General features: G+C 44.6%; 6 protein-coding genes across 13 annotated transcripts in view; 1 reads left to right on the forward strand and 5 right to left on the reverse strand.

Moving 5' to 3' along the window:
• LOC125729030 (U3 small nucleolar ribonucleoprotein protein IMP4-like) overlaps positions 1–22,415 on the forward strand; it is a 75,466-nt gene that overhangs the window by 13,451 nt on the left and 39,600 nt on the right. Inside the window, exon 1 of one of the 8 annotated variants that reach the window (XM_049005591.1) lies at positions 31–47. The exons of 3 other annotated variants lie outside the window; for them this stretch is intronic. In XM_049005591.1, the coding sequence (XP_048861548.1) occupies positions 45–47 (3 nt within the window). In that variant the 5' untranslated portion in view covers positions 31–44. Of the gene's footprint in view, positions 1–30; positions 48–4,526; positions 4,544–9,014; positions 9,032–13,502; positions 13,520–17,995; positions 18,013–22,415 lie in introns of those variants that run through there. 4 more of the 8 variants (XM_049005592.1, XM_049005593.1, XM_049005594.1 and 1 more) reach the window with 4 other exon arrangements.
• LOC125729023 (malate dehydrogenase, mitochondrial-like) lies at positions 1,649–2,665 on the reverse strand. The gene has a single exon (XM_049005581.1). The coding sequence runs from the start codon at positions 2,663–2,665 to the stop codon at positions 1,649–1,651; it is 1,017 nt and encodes a 338-aa protein (XP_048861538.1).
• On the reverse strand, positions 6,145–7,161 carry LOC125729024 (malate dehydrogenase, mitochondrial-like). The gene has a single exon (XM_049005582.1). It carries the CDS (start codon positions 7,159–7,161, stop codon positions 6,145–6,147), a length of 1,017 nt encoding a protein of 338 aa, XP_048861539.1.
• On the reverse strand, positions 10,633–11,649 carry LOC125729026 (malate dehydrogenase, mitochondrial-like). Its single transcript, XM_049005583.1, has one exon. The coding sequence runs from the start codon at positions 11,647–11,649 to the stop codon at positions 10,633–10,635; it is 1,017 nt and encodes a 338-aa protein (XP_048861540.1).
• LOC125729027 (malate dehydrogenase, mitochondrial-like) lies at positions 15,121–16,137 on the reverse strand. The gene has a single exon (XM_049005584.1). The coding sequence runs from the start codon at positions 16,135–16,137 to the stop codon at positions 15,121–15,123; it is 1,017 nt and encodes a 338-aa protein (XP_048861541.1).
• LOC125729028 (malate dehydrogenase, mitochondrial-like) lies at positions 19,614–20,630 on the reverse strand. The gene has a single exon (XM_049005585.1). The coding sequence runs from the start codon at positions 20,628–20,630 to the stop codon at positions 19,614–19,616; it is 1,017 nt and encodes a 338-aa protein (XP_048861542.1).

Genomic DNA, 22,415 nt, shown 5'->3' on the forward strand with positions numbered 1-22,415 from the left:
CTTTTTCATTGACCCATGTAGTGTCTGAAAATGGAGCTGACATTATGGTAAGTTTGTTCAAATGTAGAAGTGTTCTAAAATAATATGTTGAAAATTCTGTTTCATTTCGTTTTCTGGCCGAGTTATTTCATTAAGAATGCTGAAACTCATTTTCGGGTCATTAAAAAGAAGAACCCTGTATCCAATTAGGAGTACTTGCCTGTTTGTGAAGCTGAATTATACAGAGATATGCTTCATTTTCTGTATATCTACTTATAGGACGTTCGTCGGACGTTTTTCTTTAAAAAAAAAAGAAAACTAATAAAATGACATGAAGTTATTCTTGCTTCTGCAATGAATCCTCCAGATAGTGGAGACGGCAGCGAAATTGCATCCAACATGTTACACACAACAATACAATTTGTAATATATATTTAACTGTCAGTAAGTTTAATGATATTGTCCTGCCAGAGTTTAAACACAGTGAGCACACCTGTGTAGCAGGCATCTCCTGTCCTGCTGTCCTTCACATCCTCCCTGCATTGGTTTAATGGTTGGGCCAACGCTGTGGATACCATGATTATTGTTAGCCTGTATAGTGCTGATTGCCAGCAGGCCGTCGTGTCACAATGCACAAAGTATGGTATTCTCTCCATCCATCCATTTTCCAAACTGCTTATCCTACTGGGTCGCGGGGGGTCCCCGGAGCTTATGCCAGAATGGCACGAGGCAGGGAACAACCCAGGATGGGGGGCCAGCCCATCGCAGGGCACACTCACTCCATTCACTCACACATGCACTCCTACGGGCAATTTAGCAAGTCCAATTAGCCTCAGCATGTTTTTGGACTGTGAGGGGAAACCGGAGTACCTGGAGGAAACCCCATGACGACATGGGAAGAACATGCAAACTCCACACACATGTAACCCAGGCGGAAACTCGAACCCGGGACCCAGAGGTGTGAGGCAACAATGCTAACCACTGCACCACAATGCCGCCCCAAGTTTGGTATTATTTGTTTTAAATAAATAAATATAAAAGACATGCAATTGCAAGACACTGTCTCCATAAACTTTATTATATTATCAGAACTTCATTAGCAGCCGTTATTGATCCAGGATTTTTTTCATTCAGGGTCTAGTGAACGTTGATCAAATCATTTTTTGATGTTTTTACAGGAGATTCTTCTGCTTTTTTCTGTTCATCTGCTCGATAAACGTGTTATCTAACTGCTTAGGATGATGCTGCTAACGTAGCCTGTTTGCTGTTATAAGATCTTGTTATATTATAAGATTCCCTACGTAAAGTCGCCGACTTGAAACTAAGGAGATCATGTTTAATTCTGAAGCTTGACTTTTAAAAAAATTACATCGCAAAACGAATCAGAACCTCTGTCAAAAACAAAAATCACAATTAACCTTTCTGCTTCACAAACCAAAAAACAACACGGGCCAAGAAAAATAGTTCGTGAGAGTTTATTTAATTGCAGTACGTTACAGGTCAGTACATTTTGCCACAGTCACATCCTGCTCATTCCCATCAGTGCGGTAAGGTGGCCAAGACAGGTCAACGAAGAGTTTTCTTGTCCGAGTTGCCCCTGTGACGCAATTTCAACATGGCGGCTTACACAGTAATTCTATTTTATAAATCTTTAAAAATGTTTATTTTGTTAAAGTGTTGGCGCACTCGCAAAGTCCTCCCCCTTCTTAATGGAGGCCTTCAGCTCGTCCAGTGCTTCCGCCACCAGCTTGGTCTCCAAGGCGGAGAGCTTGCCAAGGCCTAGGTTTCTTTCCACTCCGTGTCTGCCGAGGAGGAGAGGGGTGGAGAAATATGTGCATTCGCCTTCCTCTGACCTGACGAATGCACATTCGATGACCCCTTCTTTGCCATTCATGGCATCCAGCAGAGACACGGCGAACCTAGCCCCTGCATACGCCATGGAGAGGGTGGCAGAGCCTGCCCCAGCCTTCGCCTTCACCACCTCAGTGCCTGCGTCTTGGATACGCCTCGTGAGGTTAGTGAGAGTATCCACACTGAACTCCACTTTGGGAGTGCACCGAGATAAGACCGGAATTATGGTCTTGCCCGCATGGCCACCAACTACAGGGACGTTGACATGAGCAGGATTCAGTCCCGTGAGTTCGGCCACGAAGGTGTTAGCCCTGACGATGTCTAGCGTCGTCACACCAAAGACCCGCTTAGGGTTGTAAACTCCATGCTTCCTAAGAATCTCTGAAGCTATGGGAACAGTGGAGTTTACCGGGTTGGTGATTAGACAAATCATAGCTTCAGGGCAGTTGCGGGCACAGGCATCAGCCAGGGTGGCCACGATGGAGGCGTTGGTTCCGAAGAGGTCATCCCGTGTCATCCCGGGCTTCCTGGGCACTCCAGCAGGAATGACGACAACTTCACTCCCCTTCAGAGCTTGCGGGAGTTGTTCAGGGCCGACGTAGCCAGTGACCTGGGCCCTGGTCTCAATGTGACTGAGGTCTGCAGCCACTCCGAGGGTGTGGACAACGTCATAAAGCGAGAGCTGGCTGACCAGTGGACTCTTCTTAAGCAGCAGTGACAGGGGCTGGCCGATGCCCCCAGATGCACCCAACACTGTCACCTTTGTATTGCTCTGGGAAGAGCTGCAGAAGCTGCGAGCAATACTCACAGCTGATCTGGCTATCCGAGAGAACATTATCACTACTGCTTTGCTGGTACGCTGAAAATGAAATGAGAATTCTGCAGACTCTCCCTTATCACCCACCCTAGGTTCTAGAACTAATATACACGTGAGCAACTACGTAAAACGCTAGCTAGGCACGCAACATCTCATTGGACACGGACTGGAACAGAATGGAAGAACGTCACTTTGTGGACGAAATGCATTTCGGGAGTGAAAGAAATGCATTTTGTGTACGTGACTTTTCTGAACATATAGGCTATTTCCATAGGGTAGCCACAAATGCTACAGTAAACACTAGTTCGCTGCTTAAGACTAATGTATCATGCAGTTTTAATAACAATTAATTAAATAATTAATAATCAAAGACCAAATTAATATCCGTCGCTTTGCTCATATTATAAATAACCTGATATTGCCCCCTGTATATTGGGCCGAATTTTCTTCCCAGTCCATTACTTTCCACCGTAAAAAATAGCCAACAGATAATGTGAGCGCCTACAAAGGTTACAGCAGATTCTTTTGCTTTCTTCTCTTCATCTGCTCAATAAACGTGTTATTTGACTGCTTAGGACACAGCAAGAGGGTTGAAATTTGCGATTTCAGAGATGAAGACGGGGAAATCCAAACAAAATCGTACTGGCAAAATTGTTCAGAATCGCCGGAATTGCGCGGCGTGGCGGTAGGTGGCACTCGATTGTTTTACGGGCGGTAAGCGAAAACCGACTCGCTGGTGCTAGCCGAGCTTCAGCAGCTAGTCCTGGGCGGAATCCCACAGCGCCTCGTGGTGCGCCTAACCCGTCCGGCTCCTGACGCCGGCTTTGTCACTAGAGATTAGGACCAGCGGTGTGCAATGGATCTTAACATAAAAACTATGTGTAAGTGTAACCAGTGTGGTTTGGTTTTTATATTTTAAACTTATAAAATTTTATACTGGATGTTTGTGTGTATTTCCCTTAAAGAAAGTACCAACTGCTGATGCCTTCTTCCGGGCACCTCAGTTTGCCCCGTGGACAGCGAGACGGTAAGTAGTGTTTCGGCGGTCGCGTACAAGGAGTGTATTTTCAGTTATACTGTATAAAGGTTTGTAGCTTTGCTTTTGATTACGTTTGTGAATAATTATTCGTGTGTCGTTTAATGTCGTTTTTGTTAAAATGCATTATTTTGATGGATAGGTGAGCGGGCTTTTTATGTTCTCTGTTAGGAAGAAGACTGTGTGTAACCCCTATGTTCACGTGTTTTAATAATTGTTCTACCCAGATCGGTGGACAATAAGCAAACACCACAAAACACGGCGCGATGCGAACACAGCGCAGATCCTGTACCAAGTAGCGTGTGTACAACAAGCGGAAAGCCGGAGCGCGCCAACACATAGAGTGCTCGAGTGCACGACAACTTTTATTTTAATGGATGTCAGTGCCATTGCTAAGGGAGAATCTGCACAATTTCCATTCTGTTTTTTTTTTTTTGTTGTTGTTTTGTGCTCCACACAAACACGAACGAGTGTTATTTTTCAATTTCGTGTGGCTTGCCGTAATCGTATAGTGGTTAGTACTTTGCGTTGTGGCCGCAACACCTCGGTTCGAATCCGAGTCACGGCAGATGATGTCTTATAAGCTATTACTTTTCACACCACATGTTTCAAGTTACGTTTTTAAATCTCTCTTTTTTTTTTTTTTTTTTTTATCAATTTAGCTGTTTATTTACTTGAAACCGTAGTATTCAAAGTCGGATATTAATCTTTCAGTAATTCCCACGGATAGGACAGAGATTTGAGAAAACTCATTGGTCATTTCTTAGTAACAATGTCAACTATTGGTCCGCATACGGTCGAATAGAAATCCGTCTTTTTCATTGACCCATGTAGTGTCTGAAAATGGAGCTGACATTATGGTAAGTTTGTTCAAATGTAGAAGTGTTCTAAAATAATATGTTGAAAATTCTGTTTCATTTCGTTTTCTGGCCGAGTTATTTCATTAAGAATGCTGAAACTCATTTTCGGGTCATTAAAAAGAAGAACCCTGTATCCAATTAGGAGTACTTGCCTGTTTGTGAAGCTGAATTATACAGAGATATGCTTCATTTTCTGTATATCTACTTATAGGACGTTCGTCGGACGTTTTTCTTTAAAAAAAAAAGAAAACTAATAAAATGACATGAAGTTATTCTTGCTTCTGCAATGAATCCTCCAGATAGTGGAGACGGCAGCGAAATTGCATCCAACATGTTACACACAACAATACAATTTGTAATATATATTTAACTGTCAGTAAGTTTAATGATATTGTCCTGCCAGAGTTTAAACACAGTGAGCACACCTGTGTAGCAGGCATCTCCTGTCCTGCTGTCCTTCACATCCTCCCTGCATTGGTTTAATGGTTGGGCCAACGCTGTGGATACCATGATTATTGTTAGCCTGTATAGTGCTGATTGCCAGCAGGCCGTCGTGTCACAATGCACAAAGTATGGTATTCTCTCCATCCATCCATTTTCCAAACTGCTTATCCTACTGGGTCGCGGGGGGTCCCCGGAGCTTATGCCAGAATGGCACGAGGCAGGGAACAACCCAGGATGGGGGGCCAGCCCATCGCAGGGCACACTCACTCCATTCACTCACACATGCACTCCTACGGGCAATTTAGCAAGTCCAATTAGCCTCAGCATGTTTTTGGACTGTGAGGGGAAACCGGAGTACCTGGAGGAAACCCCATGACGACATGGGAAGAACATGCAAACTCCACACACATGTAACCCAGGCGGAAACTCGAACCCGGGACCCAGAGGTGTGAGGCAACAATGCTAACCACTGCACCACAATGCCGCCCCAAGTTTGGTATTATTTGTTTTAAATAAATAAATATAAAAGACATGCAATTGCAAGACACTGTCTCCATAAACTTTATTATATTATCAGAACTTCATTAGCAGCCGTTATTGATCCAGGATTTTTTTCATTCAGGGTCTAGTGAACGTTGATCAAATCATTTTTTGATGTTTTTACAGGAGATTCTTCTGCTTTTTTCTGTTCATCTGCTCGATAAACGTGTTATCTAACTGCTTAGGATGATGCTGCTAACGTAGCCTGTTTGCTGTTATAAGATCTTGTTATATTATAAGATTCCCTACGTAAAGTCGCCGACTTGAAACTAAGGAGATCATGTTTAATTCTGAAGCTTGACTTTTAAAAAAATTACATCGCAAAACGAATCAGAACCTCTGTCAAAAACAAAAATCACAATTAACCTTTCTGCTTCACAAACCAAAAAACAACACGGGCCAAGAAAAATAGTTCGTGAGAGTTTATTTAATTGCAGTACGTTACAGGTCAGTACATTTTGCCACAGTCACATCCTGCTCATTCCCATCAGTGCGGTAAGGTGGCCAAGACAGGTCAACGAAGAGTTTTCTTGTCCGAGTTGCCCCTGTGACGCAATTTCAACATGGCGGCTTACACAGTAATTCTATTTTATAAATCTTTAAAAATGTTTATTTTGTTAAAGTGTTGGCGCACTCGCAAAGTCCTCCCCCTTCTTAATGGAGGCCTTCAGCTCGTCCAGTGCTTCCGCCACCAGCTTGGTCTCCAAGGCGGAGAGCTTGCCAAGGCCTAGGTTTCTTTCCACTCCGTGTCTGCCGAGGAGGAGAGGGGTGGAGAAATATGTGCATTCGCCTTCCTCTGACCTGACGAATGCACATTCGATGACCCCTTCTTTGCCATTCATGGCATCCAGCAGAGACACGGCGAACCTAGCCCCTGCATACGCCATGGAGAGGGTGGCAGAGCCTGCCCCAGCCTTCGCCTTCACCACCTCAGTGCCTGCGTCTTGGATACGCCTCGTGAGGTTAGTGAGAGTATCCACACTGAACTCCACTTTGGGAGTGCACCGAGATAAGACCGGAATTATGGTCTTGCCCGCATGGCCACCAACTACAGGGACGTTGACATGAGCAGGATTCAGTCCCGTGAGTTCGGCCACGAAGGTGTTAGCCCTGACGATGTCTAGCGTCGTCACACCAAAGACCCGCTTAGGGTTGTAAACTCCATGCTTCCTAAGAATCTCTGAAGCTATGGGAACAGTGGAGTTTACCGGGTTGGTGATTAGACAAATCATAGCTTCAGGGCAGTTGCGGGCACAGGCATCAGCCAGGGTGGCCACGATGGAGGCGTTGGTTCCGAAGAGGTCATCCCGTGTCATCCCGGGCTTCCTGGGCACTCCAGCAGGAATGACGACAACTTCACTCCCCTTCAGAGCTTGCGGGAGTTGTTCAGGGCCGACGTAGCCAGTGACCTGGGCCCTGGTCTCAATGTGACTGAGGTCTGCAGCCACTCCGAGGGTGTGGACAACGTCATAAAGCGAGAGCTGGCTGACCAGTGGACTCTTCTTAAGCAGCAGTGACAGGGGCTGGCCGATGCCCCCAGATGCACCCAACACTGTCACCTTTGTATTGCTCTGGGAAGAGCTGCAGAAGCTGCGAGCAATACTCACAGCTGATCTGGCTATCCGAGAGAACATTATCACTACTGCTTTGCTGGTACGCTGAAAATGAAATGAGAATTCTGCAGACTCTCCCTTATCACCCACCCTAGGTTCTAGAACTAATATACACGTGAGCAACTACGTAAAACGCTAGCTAGGCACGCAACATCTCATTGGACACGGACTGGAACAGAATGGAAGAACGTCACTTTGTGGACGAAATGCATTTCGGGAGTGAAAGAAATGCATTTTGTGTACGTGACTTTTCTGAACATATAGGCTATTTCCATAGGGTAGCCACAAATGCTACAGTAAACACTAGTTCGCTGCTTAAGACTAATGTATCATGCAGTTTTAATAACAATTAATTAAATAATTAATAATCAAAGACCAAATTAATATCCGTCGCTTTGCTCATATTATAAATAACCTGATATTGCCCCCTGTATATTGGGCCGAATTTTCTTCCCAGTCCATTACTTTCCACCGTAAAAAATAGCCAACAGATAATGTGAGCGCCTACAAAGGTTACAGCAGATTCTTTTGCTTTCTTCTCTTCATCTGCTCAATAAACGTGTTATTTGACTGCTTAGGACACAGCAAGAGGGTTGAAATTTGCGATTTCAGAGATGAAGACGGGGAAATCCAAACAAAATCGTACTGGCAAAATTGTTCAGAATCGCCGGAATTGCGCGGCGTGGCGGTAGGTGGCACTCGATTGTTTTACGGGCGGTAAGCGAAAACCGACTCGCTGGTGCTAGCCGAGCTTCAGCAGCTAGTCCTGGGCGGAATCCCACAGCGCCTCGTGGTGCGCCTAACCCGTCCGGCTCCTGACGCCGGCTTTGTCACTAGAGATTAGGACCAGCGGTGTGCAATGGATCTTAACATAAAAACTATGTGTAAGTGTAACCAGTGTGGTTTGGTTTTTATATTTTAAACTTATAAAATTTTATACTGGATGTTTGTGTGTATTTCCCTTAAAGAAAGTACCAACTGCTGATGCCTTCTTCCGGGCACCTCAGTTTGCCCCGTGGACAGCGAGACGGTAAGTAGTGTTTCGGCGGTCGCGTACAAGGAGTGTATTTTCAGTTATACTGTATAAAGGTTTGTAGCTTTGCTTTTGATTACGTTTGTGAATAATTATTCGTGTGTCGTTTAATGTCGTTTTTGTTAAAATGCATTATTTTGATGGATAGGTGAGCGGGCTTTTTATGTTCTCTGTTAGGAAGAAGACTGTGTGTAACCCCTATGTTCACGTGTTTTAATAATTGTTCTACCCAGATCGGTGGACAATAAGCAAACACCACAAAACACGGCGCGATGCGAACACAGCGCAGATCCTGTACCAAGTAGCGTGTGTATAACAAGCGGAAAGCCGGAGCGCGCCAACACCCAGAGTGCTCGCGTGCACGACAACTTTTATTTTAATGGATGTCAGTGCCATTGCTAAGGGAGAATCTGCACAATTTCCATTCTGTTTTTTTTGTTGTTGTTTTGTGCTCCACACAAACACGAACGAGTGTTATTTTTCAATTTCGTGTGGCTTGCCGTAATCGTATAGTGGTTAGTACTTTGCGTTGTGGCCGCAACACCTCGGTTCGAATCCGAGTCACGGCAGATGATGTCTTATAAGCTATTACTTTTCACACCACATGTTTCAAGTTACGTTTTTAAATCTCTCTTTTTTTTTTTTTTTTTATCAATTTAGCTGTTTATTTACTTGAAACCGTAGTATTCAAAGTCGGATATTAATCTTTCAGTAATTCCCACGGATAGGACAGAGATTTGAGAAAACTCATTGGTCATTTCTTAGTAACAATGTCAACTATTGGTCCGCATACGGTCGAATAGAAATCCGTCTTTTTCATTGACCCATGTAGTGTCTGAAAATGGAGCTGACATTATGGTAAGTTTGTTCAAATGTAGAAGTGTTCTAAAATAATATGTTGAAAATTCTGTTTCATTTCGTTTTCTGGCCGAGTTATTTCATTAAGAATGCTGAAACTCATTTTCGGGTCATTAAAAAGAAGAACCCTGTATCCAATTAGGAGTACTTGCCTGTTTGTGAAGCTGAATTATACAGAGATATGCTTCATTTTCTGTATATCTACTTATAGGACGTTCGTCGGACGTTTTTCTTTAAAAAAAAAAGAAAACTAATAAAATGACATGAAGTTATTCTTGCTTCTGCAATGAATCCTCCAGATAGTGGAGACGGCAGCGAAATTGCATCCAACATGTTACACACAACAATACAATTTGTAATATATATTTAACTGTCAGTAAGTTTAATGATATTGTCCTGCCAGAGTTTAAACACAGTGAGCACACCTGTGTAGCAGGCATCTCCTGTCCTGCTGTCCTTCACATCCTCCCTGCATTGGTTTAATGGTTGGGCCAACGCTGTGGATACCATGATTATTGTTAGCCTGTATAGTGCTGATTGCCAGCAGGCCGTCGTGTCACAATGCACAAAGTATGGTATTCTCTCCATCCATCCATTTTCCAAACTGCTTATCCTACTGGGTCGCGGGGGGTCCCCGGAGCTTATGCCAGAATGGCACGAGGCAGGGAACAACCCAGGATGGGGGGCCAGCCCATCGCAGGGCACACTCACTCCATTCACTCACACATGCACTCCTACGGGCAATTTAGCAAGTCCAATTAGCCTCAGCATGTTTTTGGACTGTGAGGGGAAACCGGAGTACCTGGAGGAAACCCCATGACGACATGGGAAGAACATGCAAACTCCACACACATGTAACCCAGGCGGAAACTCGAACCCGGGACCCAGAGGTGTGAGGCAACAATGCTAACCACTGCACCACAATGCCGCCCCAAGTTTGGTATTATTTGTTTTAAATAAATAAATATAAAAGACATGCAATTGCAAGACACTGTCTCCATAAACTTTATTATATTATCAGAACTTCATTAGCAGCCGTTATTGATCCAGGATTTTTTTCATTCAGGGTCTAGTGAACGTTGATCAAATCATTTTTTGATGTTTTTACAGGAGATTCTTCTGCTTTTTTCTGTTCATCTGCTCGATAAACGTGTTATCTAACTGCTTAGGATGATGCTGCTAACGTAGCCTGTTTGCTGTTATAAGATCTTGTTATATTATAAGATTCCCTACGTAAAGTCGCCGACTTGAAACTAAGGAGATCATGTTTAATTCTGAAGCTTGACTTTTAAAAAAATTACATCGCAAAACGAATCAGAACCTCTGTCAAAAACAAAAATCACAATTAACCTTTCTGCTTCACAAACCAAAAAACAACACGGGCCAAGAAAAATAGTTCGTGAGAGTTTATTTAATTGCAGTACGTTACAGGTCAGTACATTTTGCCACAGTCACATCCTGCTCATTCCCATCAGTGCGGTAAGGTGGCCAAGACAGGTCAACGAAGAGTTTTCTTGTCCGAGTTGCCCCTGTGACGCAATTTCAACATGGCGGCTTACACAGTAATTCTATTTTATAAATCTTTAAAAATGTTTATTTTGTTAAAGTGTTGGCGCACTCGCAAAGTCCTCCCCCTTCTTAATGGAGGCCTTCAGCTCGTCCAGTGCTTCCGCCACCAGCTTGGTCTCCAAGGCGGAGAGCTTGCCAAGGCCTAGGTTTCTTTCCACTCCGTGTCTGCCGAGGAGGAGAGGGGTGGAGAAATATGTGCATTCGCCTTCCTCTGACCTGACGAATGCACATTCGATGACCCCTTCTTTGCCATTCATGGCATCCAGCAGAGACACGGCGAACCTAGCCCCTGCATACGCCATGGAGAGGGTGGCAGAGCCTGCCCCAGCCTTCGCCTTCACCACCTCAGTGCCTGCGTCTTGGATACGCCTCGTGAGGTTAGTGAGAGTATCCACACTGAACTCCACTTTGGGAGTGCACCGAGATAAGACCGGAATTATGGTCTTGCCCGCATGGCCACCAACTACAGGGACGTTGACATGAGCAGGATTCAGTCCCGTGAGTTCGGCCACGAAGGTGTTAGCCCTGACGATGTCTAGCGTCGTCACACCAAAGACCCGCTTAGGGTTGTAAACTCCATGCTTCCTAAGAATCTCTGAAGCTATGGGAACAGTGGAGTTTACCGGGTTGGTGATTAGACAAATCATAGCTTCAGGGCAGTTGCGGGCACAGGCATCAGCCAGGGTGGCCACGATGGAGGCGTTGGTTCCGAAGAGGTCATCCCGTGTCATCCCGGGCTTCCTGGGCACTCCAGCAGGAATGACGACAACTTCACTCCCCTTCAGAGCTTGCGGGAGTTGTTCAGGGCCGACGTAGCCAGTGACCTGGGCCCTGGTCTCAATGTGACTGAGGTCTGCAGCCACTCCGAGGGTGTGGACAACGTCATAAAGCGAGAGCTGGCTGACCAGTGGACTCTTCTTAAGCAGCAGTGACAGGGGCTGGCCGATGCCCCCAGATGCACCCAACACTGTCACCTTTGTATTGCTCTGGGAAGAGCTGCAGAAGCTGCGAGCAATACTCACAGCTGATCTGGCTATCCGAGAGAACATTATCACTACTGCTTTGCTGGTACGCTGAAAATGAAATGAGAATTCTGCAGACTCTCCCTTATCACCCACCCTAGGTTCTAGAACTAATATACACGTGAGCAACTACGTAAAACGCTAGCTAGGCACGCAACATCTCATTGGACACGGACTGGAACAGAATGGAAGAACGTCACTTTGTGGACGAAATGCATTTCGGGAGTGAAAGAAATGCATTTTGTGTACGTGACTTTTCTGAACATATAGGCTATTTCCATAGGGTAGCCACAAATGCTACAGTAAACACTAGTTCGCTGCTTAAGACTAATGTATCATGCAGTTTTAATAACAATTAATTAAATAATTAATAATCAAAGACCAAATTAATATCCGTCGCTTTGCTCATATTATAAATAACCTGATATTGCCCCCTGTATATTGGGCCGAATTTTCTTCCCAGTCCATTACTTTCCACCGTAAAAAATAGCCAACAGATAATGTGAGCGCCTACAAAGGTTACAGCAGATTCTTTTGCTTTCTTCTCTTCATCTGCTCAATAAACGTGTTATTTGACTGCTTAGGACACAGCAAGAGGGTTGAAATTTGCGATTTCAGAGATGAAGACGGGGAAATCCAAACAAAATCGTACTGGCAAAATTGTTCAGAATCGCCGGAATTGCGCGGCGTGGCGGTAGGTGGCACTCGATTGTTTTACGGGCGGTAAGCGAAAACCGACTCGCTGGTGCTAGCCGAGCTTCAGCAGCTAGTCCTGGGCGGAATCCCACAGCGCCTCGTGGTGCGCCTAACCCGTCCGGCTCCTGACGCCGGCTTTGTCACTAGAGATTAGGACCAGCGGTGTGCAATGGATCTTAACATAAAAACTATGTGTAAGTGTAACCAGTGTGGTTTGGTTTTTATATTTTAAACTTATAAAATTTTATACTGGATGTTTGTGTGTATTTCCCTTAAAGAAAGTACCAACTGCTGATGCCTTCTTCCGGGCACCTCAGTTTGCCCCGTGGACAGCGAGACGGTAAGTAGTGTTTCGGCGGTCGCGTACAAGGAGTGTATTTTCAGTTATACTGTATAAAGGTTTGTAGCTTTGCTTTTGATTACGTTTGTGAATAATTATTCGTGTGTCGTTTAATGTCGTTTTTGTTAAAATGCATTATTTTGATGGATAGGTGAGCGGGCTTTTTATGTTCTCTGTTAGGAAGAAGACTGTGTGTAACCCCTATGTTCACGTGTTTTAATAATTGTTCTACCCAGATCGGTGGACAATAAGCAAACACCACAAAACACGGCGCGATGCGAACACAGCGCAGATCCTGTACCAAGTAGCGTGTGTACAACAAGCGGAAAGCCGGAGCGCGCCAACACATAGAGTGCTCGAGTGCACGACAACTTTTATTTTAATGGATGTCAGTGCCATTGCTAAGGGAGAATCTGCACAATTTCCATTCTGTTTTTTTTTTTTTGTTGTTGTTTTGTGCTCCACACAAACACGAACGAGTGTTATTTTTCAATTTCGTGTGGCTTGCCGTAATCGTATAGTGGTTAGTACTTTGCGTTGTGGCCGCAACACCTCGGTTCGAATCCGAGTCACGGCAGATGATGTCTTATAAGCTATTACTTTTCACACCACATGTTTCAAGTTACGTTTTTAAATCTCTCTTTTTTTTTTTTATCAATTTAGCTGTTTATTTACTTGAAACCGTAGTATTCAAAGTCGGATATTAATCTTTCAGTAATTCCCACGGATAGGACAGAGATTTGAGAAAACTCATTGGTCATTTCTTAGTAACAATGTCAACTATTGGTCCGCATACGGTCGAATAGAAATCCGTCTTTTTCATTGACCCATGTAGTGTCTGAAAATGGAGCTGACATTATGGTAAGTTTGTTCAAATGTAGAAGTGTTCTAAAATAATATGTTGAAAATTCTGTTTCATTTCGTTTTCTGGCCGAGTTATTTCATTAAGAATGCTGAAACTCATTTTCGGGTCATTAAAAAGAAGAACCCTGTATCCAATTAGGAGTACTTGCCTGTTTGTGAAGCTGAATTATACAGAGATATGCTTCATTTTCTGTATATCTACTTATAGGACGTTCGTCGGACGTTTTTCTTTAAAAAAAAAAGAAAACTAATAAAATGACATGAAGTTATTCTTGCTTCTGCAATGAATCCTCCAGATAGTGGAGACGGCAGCGAAATTGCATCCAACATGTTACACACAACAATACAATTTGTAATATATATTTAACTGTCAGTAAGTTTAATGATATTGTCCTGCCAGAGTTTAAACACAGTGAGCACACCTGTGTAGCAGGCATCTCCTGTCCTGCTGTCCTTCACATCCTCCCTGCATTGGTTTAATGGTTGGGCCAACGCTGTGGATACCATGATTATTGTTAGCCTGTATAGTGCTGATTGCCAGCAGGCCGTCGTGTCACAATGCACAAAGTATGGTATTCTCTCCATCCATCCATTTTCCAAACTGCTTATCCTACTGGGTCGCGGGGGGTCCCCGGAGCTTATGCCAGAATGGCACGAGGCAGGGAACAACCCAGGATGGGGGGCCAGCCCATCGCAGGGCACACTCACTCCATTCACTCACACATGCACTCCTACGGGCAATTTAGCAAGTCCAATTAGCCTCAGCATGTTTTTGGACTGTGAGGGGAAACCGGAGTACCTGGAGGAAACCCCATGACGACATGGGAAGAACATGCAAACTCCACACACATGTAACCCAGGCGGAAACTCGAACCCGGGACCCAGAGGTGTGAGGCAACAATGCTAACCACTGCACCACAATGCCGCCCCAAGTTTGGTATTATTTGTTTTAAATAAATAAATATAAAAGACATGCAATTGCAAGACACTGTCTCCATAAACTTTATTATATTATCAGAACTTCATTAGCAGCCGTTATTGATCCAGGATTTTTTTCATTCAGGGTCTAGTGAACGTTGATCAAATCATTTTTTGATGTTTTTACAGGAGATTCTTCTGCTTTTTTCTGTTCATCTGCTCGATAAACGTGTTATCTAACTGCTTAGGATGATGCTGCTAACGTAGCCTGTTTGCTGTTATAAGATCTTGTTATATTATAAGATTCCCTACGTAAAGTCGCCGACTTGAAACTAAGGAGATCATGTTTAATTCTGAAGCTTGACTTTTAAAAAAATTACATCGCAAAACGAATCAGAACCTCTGTCAAAAACAAAAATCACAATTAACCTTTCTGCTTCACAAACCAAAAAACAACACGGGCCAAGAAAAATAGTTCGTGAGAGTTTATTTAATTGCAGTACGTTACAGGTCAGTACATTTTGCCACAGTCACATCCTGCTCATTCCCATCAGTGCGGTAAGGTGGCCAAGACAGGTCAACGAAGAGTTTTCTTGTCCGAGTTGCCCCTGTGACGCAATTTCAACATGGCGGCTTACACAGTAATTCTATTTTATAAATCTTTAAAAATGTTTATTTTGTTAAAGTGTTGGCGCACTCGCAAAGTCCTCCCCCTTCTTAATGGAGGCCTTCAGCTCGTCCAGTGCTTCCGCCACCAGCTTGGTCTCCAAGGCGGAGAGCTTGCCAAGGCCTAGGTTTCTTTCCACTCCGTGTCTGCCGAGGAGGAGAGGGGTGGAGAAATATGTGCATTCGCCTTCCTCTGACCTGACGAATGCACATTCGATGACCCCTTCTTTGCCATTCATGGCATCCAGCAGAGACACGGCGAACCTAGCCCCTGCATACGCCATGGAGAGGGTGGCAGAGCCTGCCCCAGCCTTCGCCTTCACCACCTCAGTGCCTGCGTCTTGGATACGCCTCGTGAGGTTAGTGAGAGTATCCACACTGAACTCCACTTTGGGAGTGCACCGAGATAAGACCGGAATTATGGTCTTGCCCGCATGGCCACCAACTACAGGGACATTGACATGAGCAGGATTCAGTCCCGTGAGTTCGGCCACGAAGGTGTTAGCCCTGACGATGTCTAGCGTCGTCACACCAAAGACCCGCTTAGGGTTGTAAACTCCATGCTTCCTAAGAATCTCTGAAGCTATGGGAACAGTGGAGTTTACCGGGTTGGTGATTAGACAAATCATAGCTTCAGGGCAGTTGCGGGCACAGGCATCAGCCAGGGTGGCCACGATGGAGGCGTTGGTTCCGAAGAGGTCATCCCGTGTCATCCCGGGCTTCCTGGGCACTCCAGCAGGAATGACGACAACTTCACTCCCCTTCAGAGCTTGCGGGAGTTGTTCAGGGCCGACGTAGCCAGTGACCTGGGCCCTGGTCTCAATGTGACTGAGGTCTGCAGCCACTCCGAGGGTGTGGACAACGTCATAAAGCGAGAGCTGGCTGACCAGTGGACTCTTCTTAAGCAGCAGTGACAGGGGCTGGCCGATGCCCCCAGATGCACCCAACACTGTCACCTTTGTATTGCTCTGGGAAGAGCTGCAGAAGCTGCGAGCAATACTCACAGCTGATCTGGCTATCCGAGAGAACATTATCACTACTGCTTTGCTGGTACGCTGAAAATGAAAAGAGAATTCTGCAGACTCTCCCTTATCACCCACCCTAGGTTCTAGAACTAATATACACGTGAGCAACTACGTAAAACGCTAGCTAGGCACGCAACATCTCATTGGACACGGACTGGAACAGAATGGAAGAACGTCACTTTGTGGACGAAATGCATTTCGGGAGTGAAAGAAATGCATTTTGTGTACGTGACTTTTCTGAACATATAGGCTATTTCCATAGGGTAGCCACAAATGCTACAGTAAACACTAGTTCGCTGCTTAAGACTAATGTATCATGCAGTTTTAATAACAATTAATTAAATAATTAATAATCAAAGACCAAATTAATATCCGTCGCTTTGCTCATATTATAAATAACCTGATATTGCCCCCTGTATATTGGGCCGAATTTTCTTCCCAGTCCATTACTTTCCACCGTAAAAAATAGCCAACAGATAATGTGAGCGCCTACAAAGGTTACAGCAGATTCTTTTGCTTTCTTCTCTTCATCTGCTCAATAAACGTGTTATTTGACTGCTTAGGACACAGCAAGAGGGTTGAAATTTGCGATTTCAGAGATGAAGACGGGGAAATCCAAACAAAATCGTACTGGCAAAATTGTTCAGAATCGCCGGAATTGCGCGGCGTGGCGGTAGGTGGCACTCGATTGTTTTACGGGCGGTAAGCGAAAACCGACTCGCTGGTGCTAGCCGAGCTTCAGCAGCTAGTCCTGGGCGGAATCCCACAGCGCCTCGTGGTGCGCCTAACCCGTCCGGCTCCTGACGCCGGCTTTGTCACTAGAGATTAGGACCAGCGGTGTGCAATGGATCTTAACATAAAAACTATGTGTAAGTGTAACCAGTGTGGTTTGGTTTTTATATTTTAAACTTATAAAATTTTATACTGGATGTTTGTGTGTATTTCCCTTAAAGAAAGTACCAACTGCTGATGCCTTCTTCCGGGCACCTCAGTTTGCCCCGTGGACAGCGAGACGGTAAGTAGTGTTTCGGCGGTCGCGTACAAGGAGTGTATTTTCAGTTATACTGTATAAAGGTTTGTAGCTTTGCTTTTGATTACGTTTGTGAATAATTATTCGTGTGTCGTTTAATGTCGTTTTTGTTAAAATGCATTATTTTGATGGATAGGTGAGCGGGCTTTTTATGTTCTCTGTTAGGAAGAAGACTGTGTGTAACCCCTATGTTCACGTGTTTTAATAATTGTTCTACCCAGATCGGTGGACAATAAGCAAACACCACAAAACACGGCGCGATGCGAACACAGCGCAGATCCTGTACCAAGTAGCGTGTGTACAACAAGCGGAAAGCCGGAGCGCGCCAACACATAGAGTGCTCGAGTGCACGACAACTTTTATTTTAATGGATGTCAGTGCCATTGCTAAGGGAGAATCTGCACAATTTCCATTCTGTTTTTTTTTTTTGTTGTTGTTTTGTGCTCCACACAAACACGAACGAGTGTTATTTTTCAATTTCGTGTGGCTTGCCGTAATCGTATAGTGGTTAGTACTTTGCGTTGTGGCCGCAACACCTCGGTTCGAATCCGAGTCACGGCAGATGATGTCTTATAAGCTATTACTTTTCACACCACATGTTTCAAGTTACGTTTTTAAATCTCTCTCTTTTTTTTTTTTTTTTATCAATTTAGCTGTTTATTTACTTGAAACCGTAGTATTCAAAGTCGGATATTAATCTTTCAGTAATTCCCACGGATAGGACAGAGATTTGAGAAAACTCATTGGTCATTTCTTAGTAACAATGTCAACTATTGGTCCGCATACGGTCGAATAGAAATCCGTCTTTTTCATTGACCCATGTAGTGTCTGAAAATGGAGCTGACATTATGGTAAGTTTGTTCAAATGTAGAAGTGTTCTAAAATAATATGTTGAAAATTCTGTTTCATTTCGTTTTCTGGCCGAGTTATTTCATTAAGAATGCTGAAACTCATTTTCGGGTCATTAAAAAGAAGAACCCTGTATCCAATTAGGAGTACTTGCCTGTTTGTGAAGCTGAATTATACAGAGATATGCTTCATTTTCTGTATATCTACTTATAGGACGTTCGTCGGACGTTTTTCTTTAAAAAAAAAAGAAAACTAATAAAATGACATGAAGTTATTCTTGCTTCTGCAATGAATCCTCCAGATAGTGGAGACGGCAGCGAAATTGCATCCAACATGTTACACACAACAATACAATTTGTAATATATATTTAACTGTCAGTAAGTTTAATGATATTGTCCTGCCAGAGTTTAAACACAGTGAGCACACCTGTGTAGCAGGCATCTCCTGTCCTGCTGTCCTTCACATCCTCCCTGCATTGGTTTAATGGTTGGGCCAACGCTGTGGATACCATGATTATTGTTAGCCTGTATAGTGCTGATTGCCAGCAGGCCGTCGTGTCACAATGCACAAAGTATGGTATTCTCTCCATCCATCCATTTTCCAAACTGCTTATCCTACTGGGTCGCGGGGGGTCCCCGGAGCTTATGCCAGAATGGCACGAGGCAGGGAACAACCCAGGATGGGGGGCCAGCCCATCGCAGGGCACACTCACTCCATTCACTCACACATGCACTCCTACGGGCAATTTAGCAAGTCCAATTAGCCTCAGCATGTTTTTGGACTGTGAGGGGAAACCGGAGTACCTGGAGGAAACCCCATGACGACATGGGAAGAACATGCAAACTCCACACACATGTAACCCAGGCGGAAACTCGAACCCGGGACCCAGAGGTGTGAGGCAACAATGCTAACCACTGCACCACAATGCCGCCCCAAGTTTGGTATTATTTGTTTTAAATAAATAAATATAAAAGACATGCAATTGCAAGACACTGTCTCCATAAACTTTATTATATTATCAGAACTTCATTAGCAGCCGTTATTGATCCAGGATTTTTTTCATTCAGGGTCTAGTGAACGTTGATCAAATCATTTTTTGATGTTTTTACAGGAGATTCTTCTGCTTTTTTCTGTTCATCTGCTCGATAAACGTGTTATCTAACTGCTTAGGATGATGCTGCTAACGTAGCCTGTTTGCTGTTATAAGATCTTGTTATATTATAAGATTCCCTACGTAAAGTCGCCGACTTGAAACTAAGGAGATCATGTTTAATTCTGAAGCTTGACTTTTAAAAAAATTACATCGCAAAACGAATCAGAACCTCTGTCAAAAACAAAAATCACAATTAACCTTTCTGCTTCACAAACCAAAAAACAACACGGGCCAAGAAAAATAGTTCGTGAGAGTTTATTTAATTGCAGTACGTTACAGGTCAGTACATTTTGCCACAGTCACATCCTGCTCATTCCCATCAGTGCGGTAAGGTGGCCAAGACAGGTCAACGAAGAGTTTTCTTGTCCGAGTTGCCCCTGTGACGCAATTTCAACATGGCGGCTTACACAGTAATTCTATTTTATAAATCTTTAAAAATGTTTATTTTGTTAAAGTGTTGGCGCACTCGCAAAGTCCTCCCCCTTCTTAATGGAGGCCTTCAGCTCGTCCAGTGCTTCCGCCACCAGCTTGGTCTCCAAGGCGGAGAGCTTGCCAAGGCCTAGGTTTCTTTCCACTCCGTGTCTGCCGAGGAGGAGAGGGGTGGAGAAATATGTGCATTCGCCTTCCTCTGACCTGACGAATGCACATTCGATGACCCCTTCTTTGCCATTCATGGCATCCAGCAGAGACACGGCGAACCTAGCCCCTGCATACGCCATGGAGAGGGTGGCAGAGCCTGCCCCAGCCTTCGCCTTCACCACCTCAGTGCCTGCGTCTTGGATACGCCTCGTGAGGTTAGTGAGAGTATCCACACTGAACTCCACTTTGGGAGTGCACCGAGATAAGACCGGAATTATGGTCTTGCCCGCATGGCCACCAACTACAGGGACGTTGACATGAGCAGGATTCAGTCCCGTGAGTTCGGCCACGAAGGTGTTAGCCCTGACGATGTCTAGCGTCGTCACACCAAAGACCCGCTTAGGGTTGTAAACTCCATGCTTCCTAAGAATCTCTGAAGCTATGGGAACAGTGGAGTTTACCGGGTTGGTGATTAGACAAATCATAGCTTCAGGGCAGTTGCGGGCACAGGCATCAGCCAGGGTGGCCACGATGGAGGCGTTGGTTCCGAAGAGGTCATCCCGTGTCATCCCGGGCTTCCTGGGCACTCCAGCAGGAATGACGACAACTTCACTCCCCTTCAGAGCTTGCGGGAGTTGTTCAGGGCCGACGTAGCCAGTGACCTGGGCCCTGGTCTCAATGTGACTGAGGTCTGCAGCCACTCCGAGGGTGTGGACAACGTCATAAAGCGAGAGCTGGCTGACCAGTGGACTCTTCTTAAGCAGCAGTGACAGGGGCTGGCCGATGCCCCCAGATGCACCCAACACTGTCACCTTTGTATTGCTCTGGGAAGAGCTGCAGAAGCTGCGAGCAATACTCACAGCTGATCTGGCTATCCGAGAGAACATTATCACTACTGCTTTGCTGGTACGCTGAAAATGAAATGAGAATTCTGCAGACTCTCCCTTATCACCCACCCTAGGTTCTAGAACTAATATACACGTGAGCAACTACGTAAAACGCTAGCTAGGCACGCAACATCTCATTGGACACGGACTGGAACAGAATGGAAGAACGTCACTTTGTGGACGAAATGCATTTCGGGAGTGAAAGAAATGCATTTTGTGTACGTGACTTTTCTGAACATATAGGCTATTTCCATAGGGTAGCCACAAATGCTACAGTAAACACTAGTTCGCTGCTTAAGACTAATGTATCATGCAGTTTTAATAACAATTAATTAAATAATTAATAATCAAAGACCAAATTAATATCCGTCGCTTTGCTCATATTATAAATAACCTGATATTGCCCCCTGTATATTGGGCCGAATTTTCTTCCCAGTCCATTACTTTCCACCGTAAAAAATAGCCAACAGATAATGTGAGCGCCTACAAAGGTTACAGCAGATTCTTTTGCTTTCTTCTCTTCATCTGCTCAATAAATGTGTTATTTGACTGCTTAGGACACAGCAAGAGGGTTGAAATTTGCGATTTCAGAGATGAAGACGGGGAAATCCAAACAAAATCGTACTGGCAAAATTGTTCAGAATCGCCGGAATTGCGCGGCGTGGCGGTAGGTGGCACTCGATTGTTTTACGGGCGGTAAGCGAAAACCGACTCGCTGGTGCTAGCCGAGCTTCAGCAGCTAGTCCTGGGCGGAATCCCACAGCGCCTCGTGGTGCGCCTAACCCGTCCGGCTCCTGACGCCGGCTTTGTCACTAGAGATTAGGACCAGCGGTGTGCAATGGATCTTAACATAAAAACTATGTGTAAGTGTAACCAGTGTGGTTTGGTTTTTATATTTTAAACTTATAAAATTTTATACTGGATGTTTGTGTGTATTTCCCTTAAAGAAAGTACCAACTGCTGATGCCTTCTTCCGGGCACCTCAGTTTGCCCCGTGGACAGCGAGACGGTAAGTAGTGTTTCGGCGGTCGCGTACAAGGAGTGTATTTTCAGTTATACTGTATAAAGGTTTGTAGCTTTGCTTTTGATTACGTTTGTGAATAATTATTCGTGTGTCGTTTAATGTCGTTTTTGTTAAAATGCATTATTTTGATGGATAGGTGAGCGGGCTTTTTATGTTCTCTGTTAGGAAGAAGACTGTGTGTAACCCCTATGTTCACGTGTTTTAATAATTGTTCTACCCAGATCGGTGGACAATAAGCAAACACCACAAAACACCAGTTAATTGTACGGCGCGATGCGAACACAGCGCAGATCCTGTACCAAGTAGCGTGTGTACAACAAGCGGAAAGCCGGAGCGCGCCAACACCCAGAGTGCACGACAACTTTTATTTTAATAGATGTCAGTGCCATTGCTAAGGGAGAATCTGCATAATTTCTATTTTGTTTTAATCCTACCAGCAAACCAGTAATCGGAATGTTTTCGCGCGTTGCAAGATCACCTGCAAGCATCGCTCGAAGCTTTTGCACTTCTTCCCAGAACAATGCCAAGGTGGCAGTGTTGGATGCGTCTAGGGGCATCAGCCAGCCCCTGTCACTGCTCCTGAAGAAGAGTTCCCTGGTCACACAGTAATGGGACACAAGTAAATGATTAGATTACAAGTGAAATTGCTCAGTGCAAGGTTTTTTTTTGTTATGCAATTGCTAAGCGATCTAACGCCGTCTCTATTTCAGGTCTGTACCGCCCGACTTTTCCTGGCTCCTCTTCCCGCGCCTCCAGAACCT

This window comes from Brienomyrus brachyistius, unplaced genomic scaffold (assembly GCF_023856365.1).
Source record: "Brienomyrus brachyistius isolate T26 unplaced genomic scaffold, BBRACH_0.4 scaffold413, whole genome shotgun sequence".
NCBI classification, from domain to species: Eukaryota; Metazoa; Chordata; class Actinopteri; order Osteoglossiformes; family Mormyridae; genus Brienomyrus; species Brienomyrus brachyistius.

Excerpts from the sequence above, each read along its gene's own strand:
- LOC125729027 (XM_049005584.1), bottom strand. The coding sequence starts at position 16,137 with ATGTTCTCTCGGATAGCCAGATCAGCTGTGAGTATTGCTCGCAGCTTC.
- LOC125729024 (XM_049005582.1), bottom strand. The coding sequence starts at position 7,161 with ATGTTCTCTCGGATAGCCAGATCAGCTGTGAGTATTGCTCGCAGCTTC.
- LOC125729026 (XM_049005583.1), bottom strand. The coding sequence starts at position 11,649 with ATGTTCTCTCGGATAGCCAGATCAGCTGTGAGTATTGCTCGCAGCTTC.
- LOC125729023 (XM_049005581.1), bottom strand. The coding sequence starts at position 2,665 with ATGTTCTCTCGGATAGCCAGATCAGCTGTGAGTATTGCTCGCAGCTTC.
- LOC125729028 (XM_049005585.1), bottom strand. The coding sequence starts at position 20,630 with ATGTTCTCTCGGATAGCCAGATCAGCTGTGAGTATTGCTCGCAGCTTC.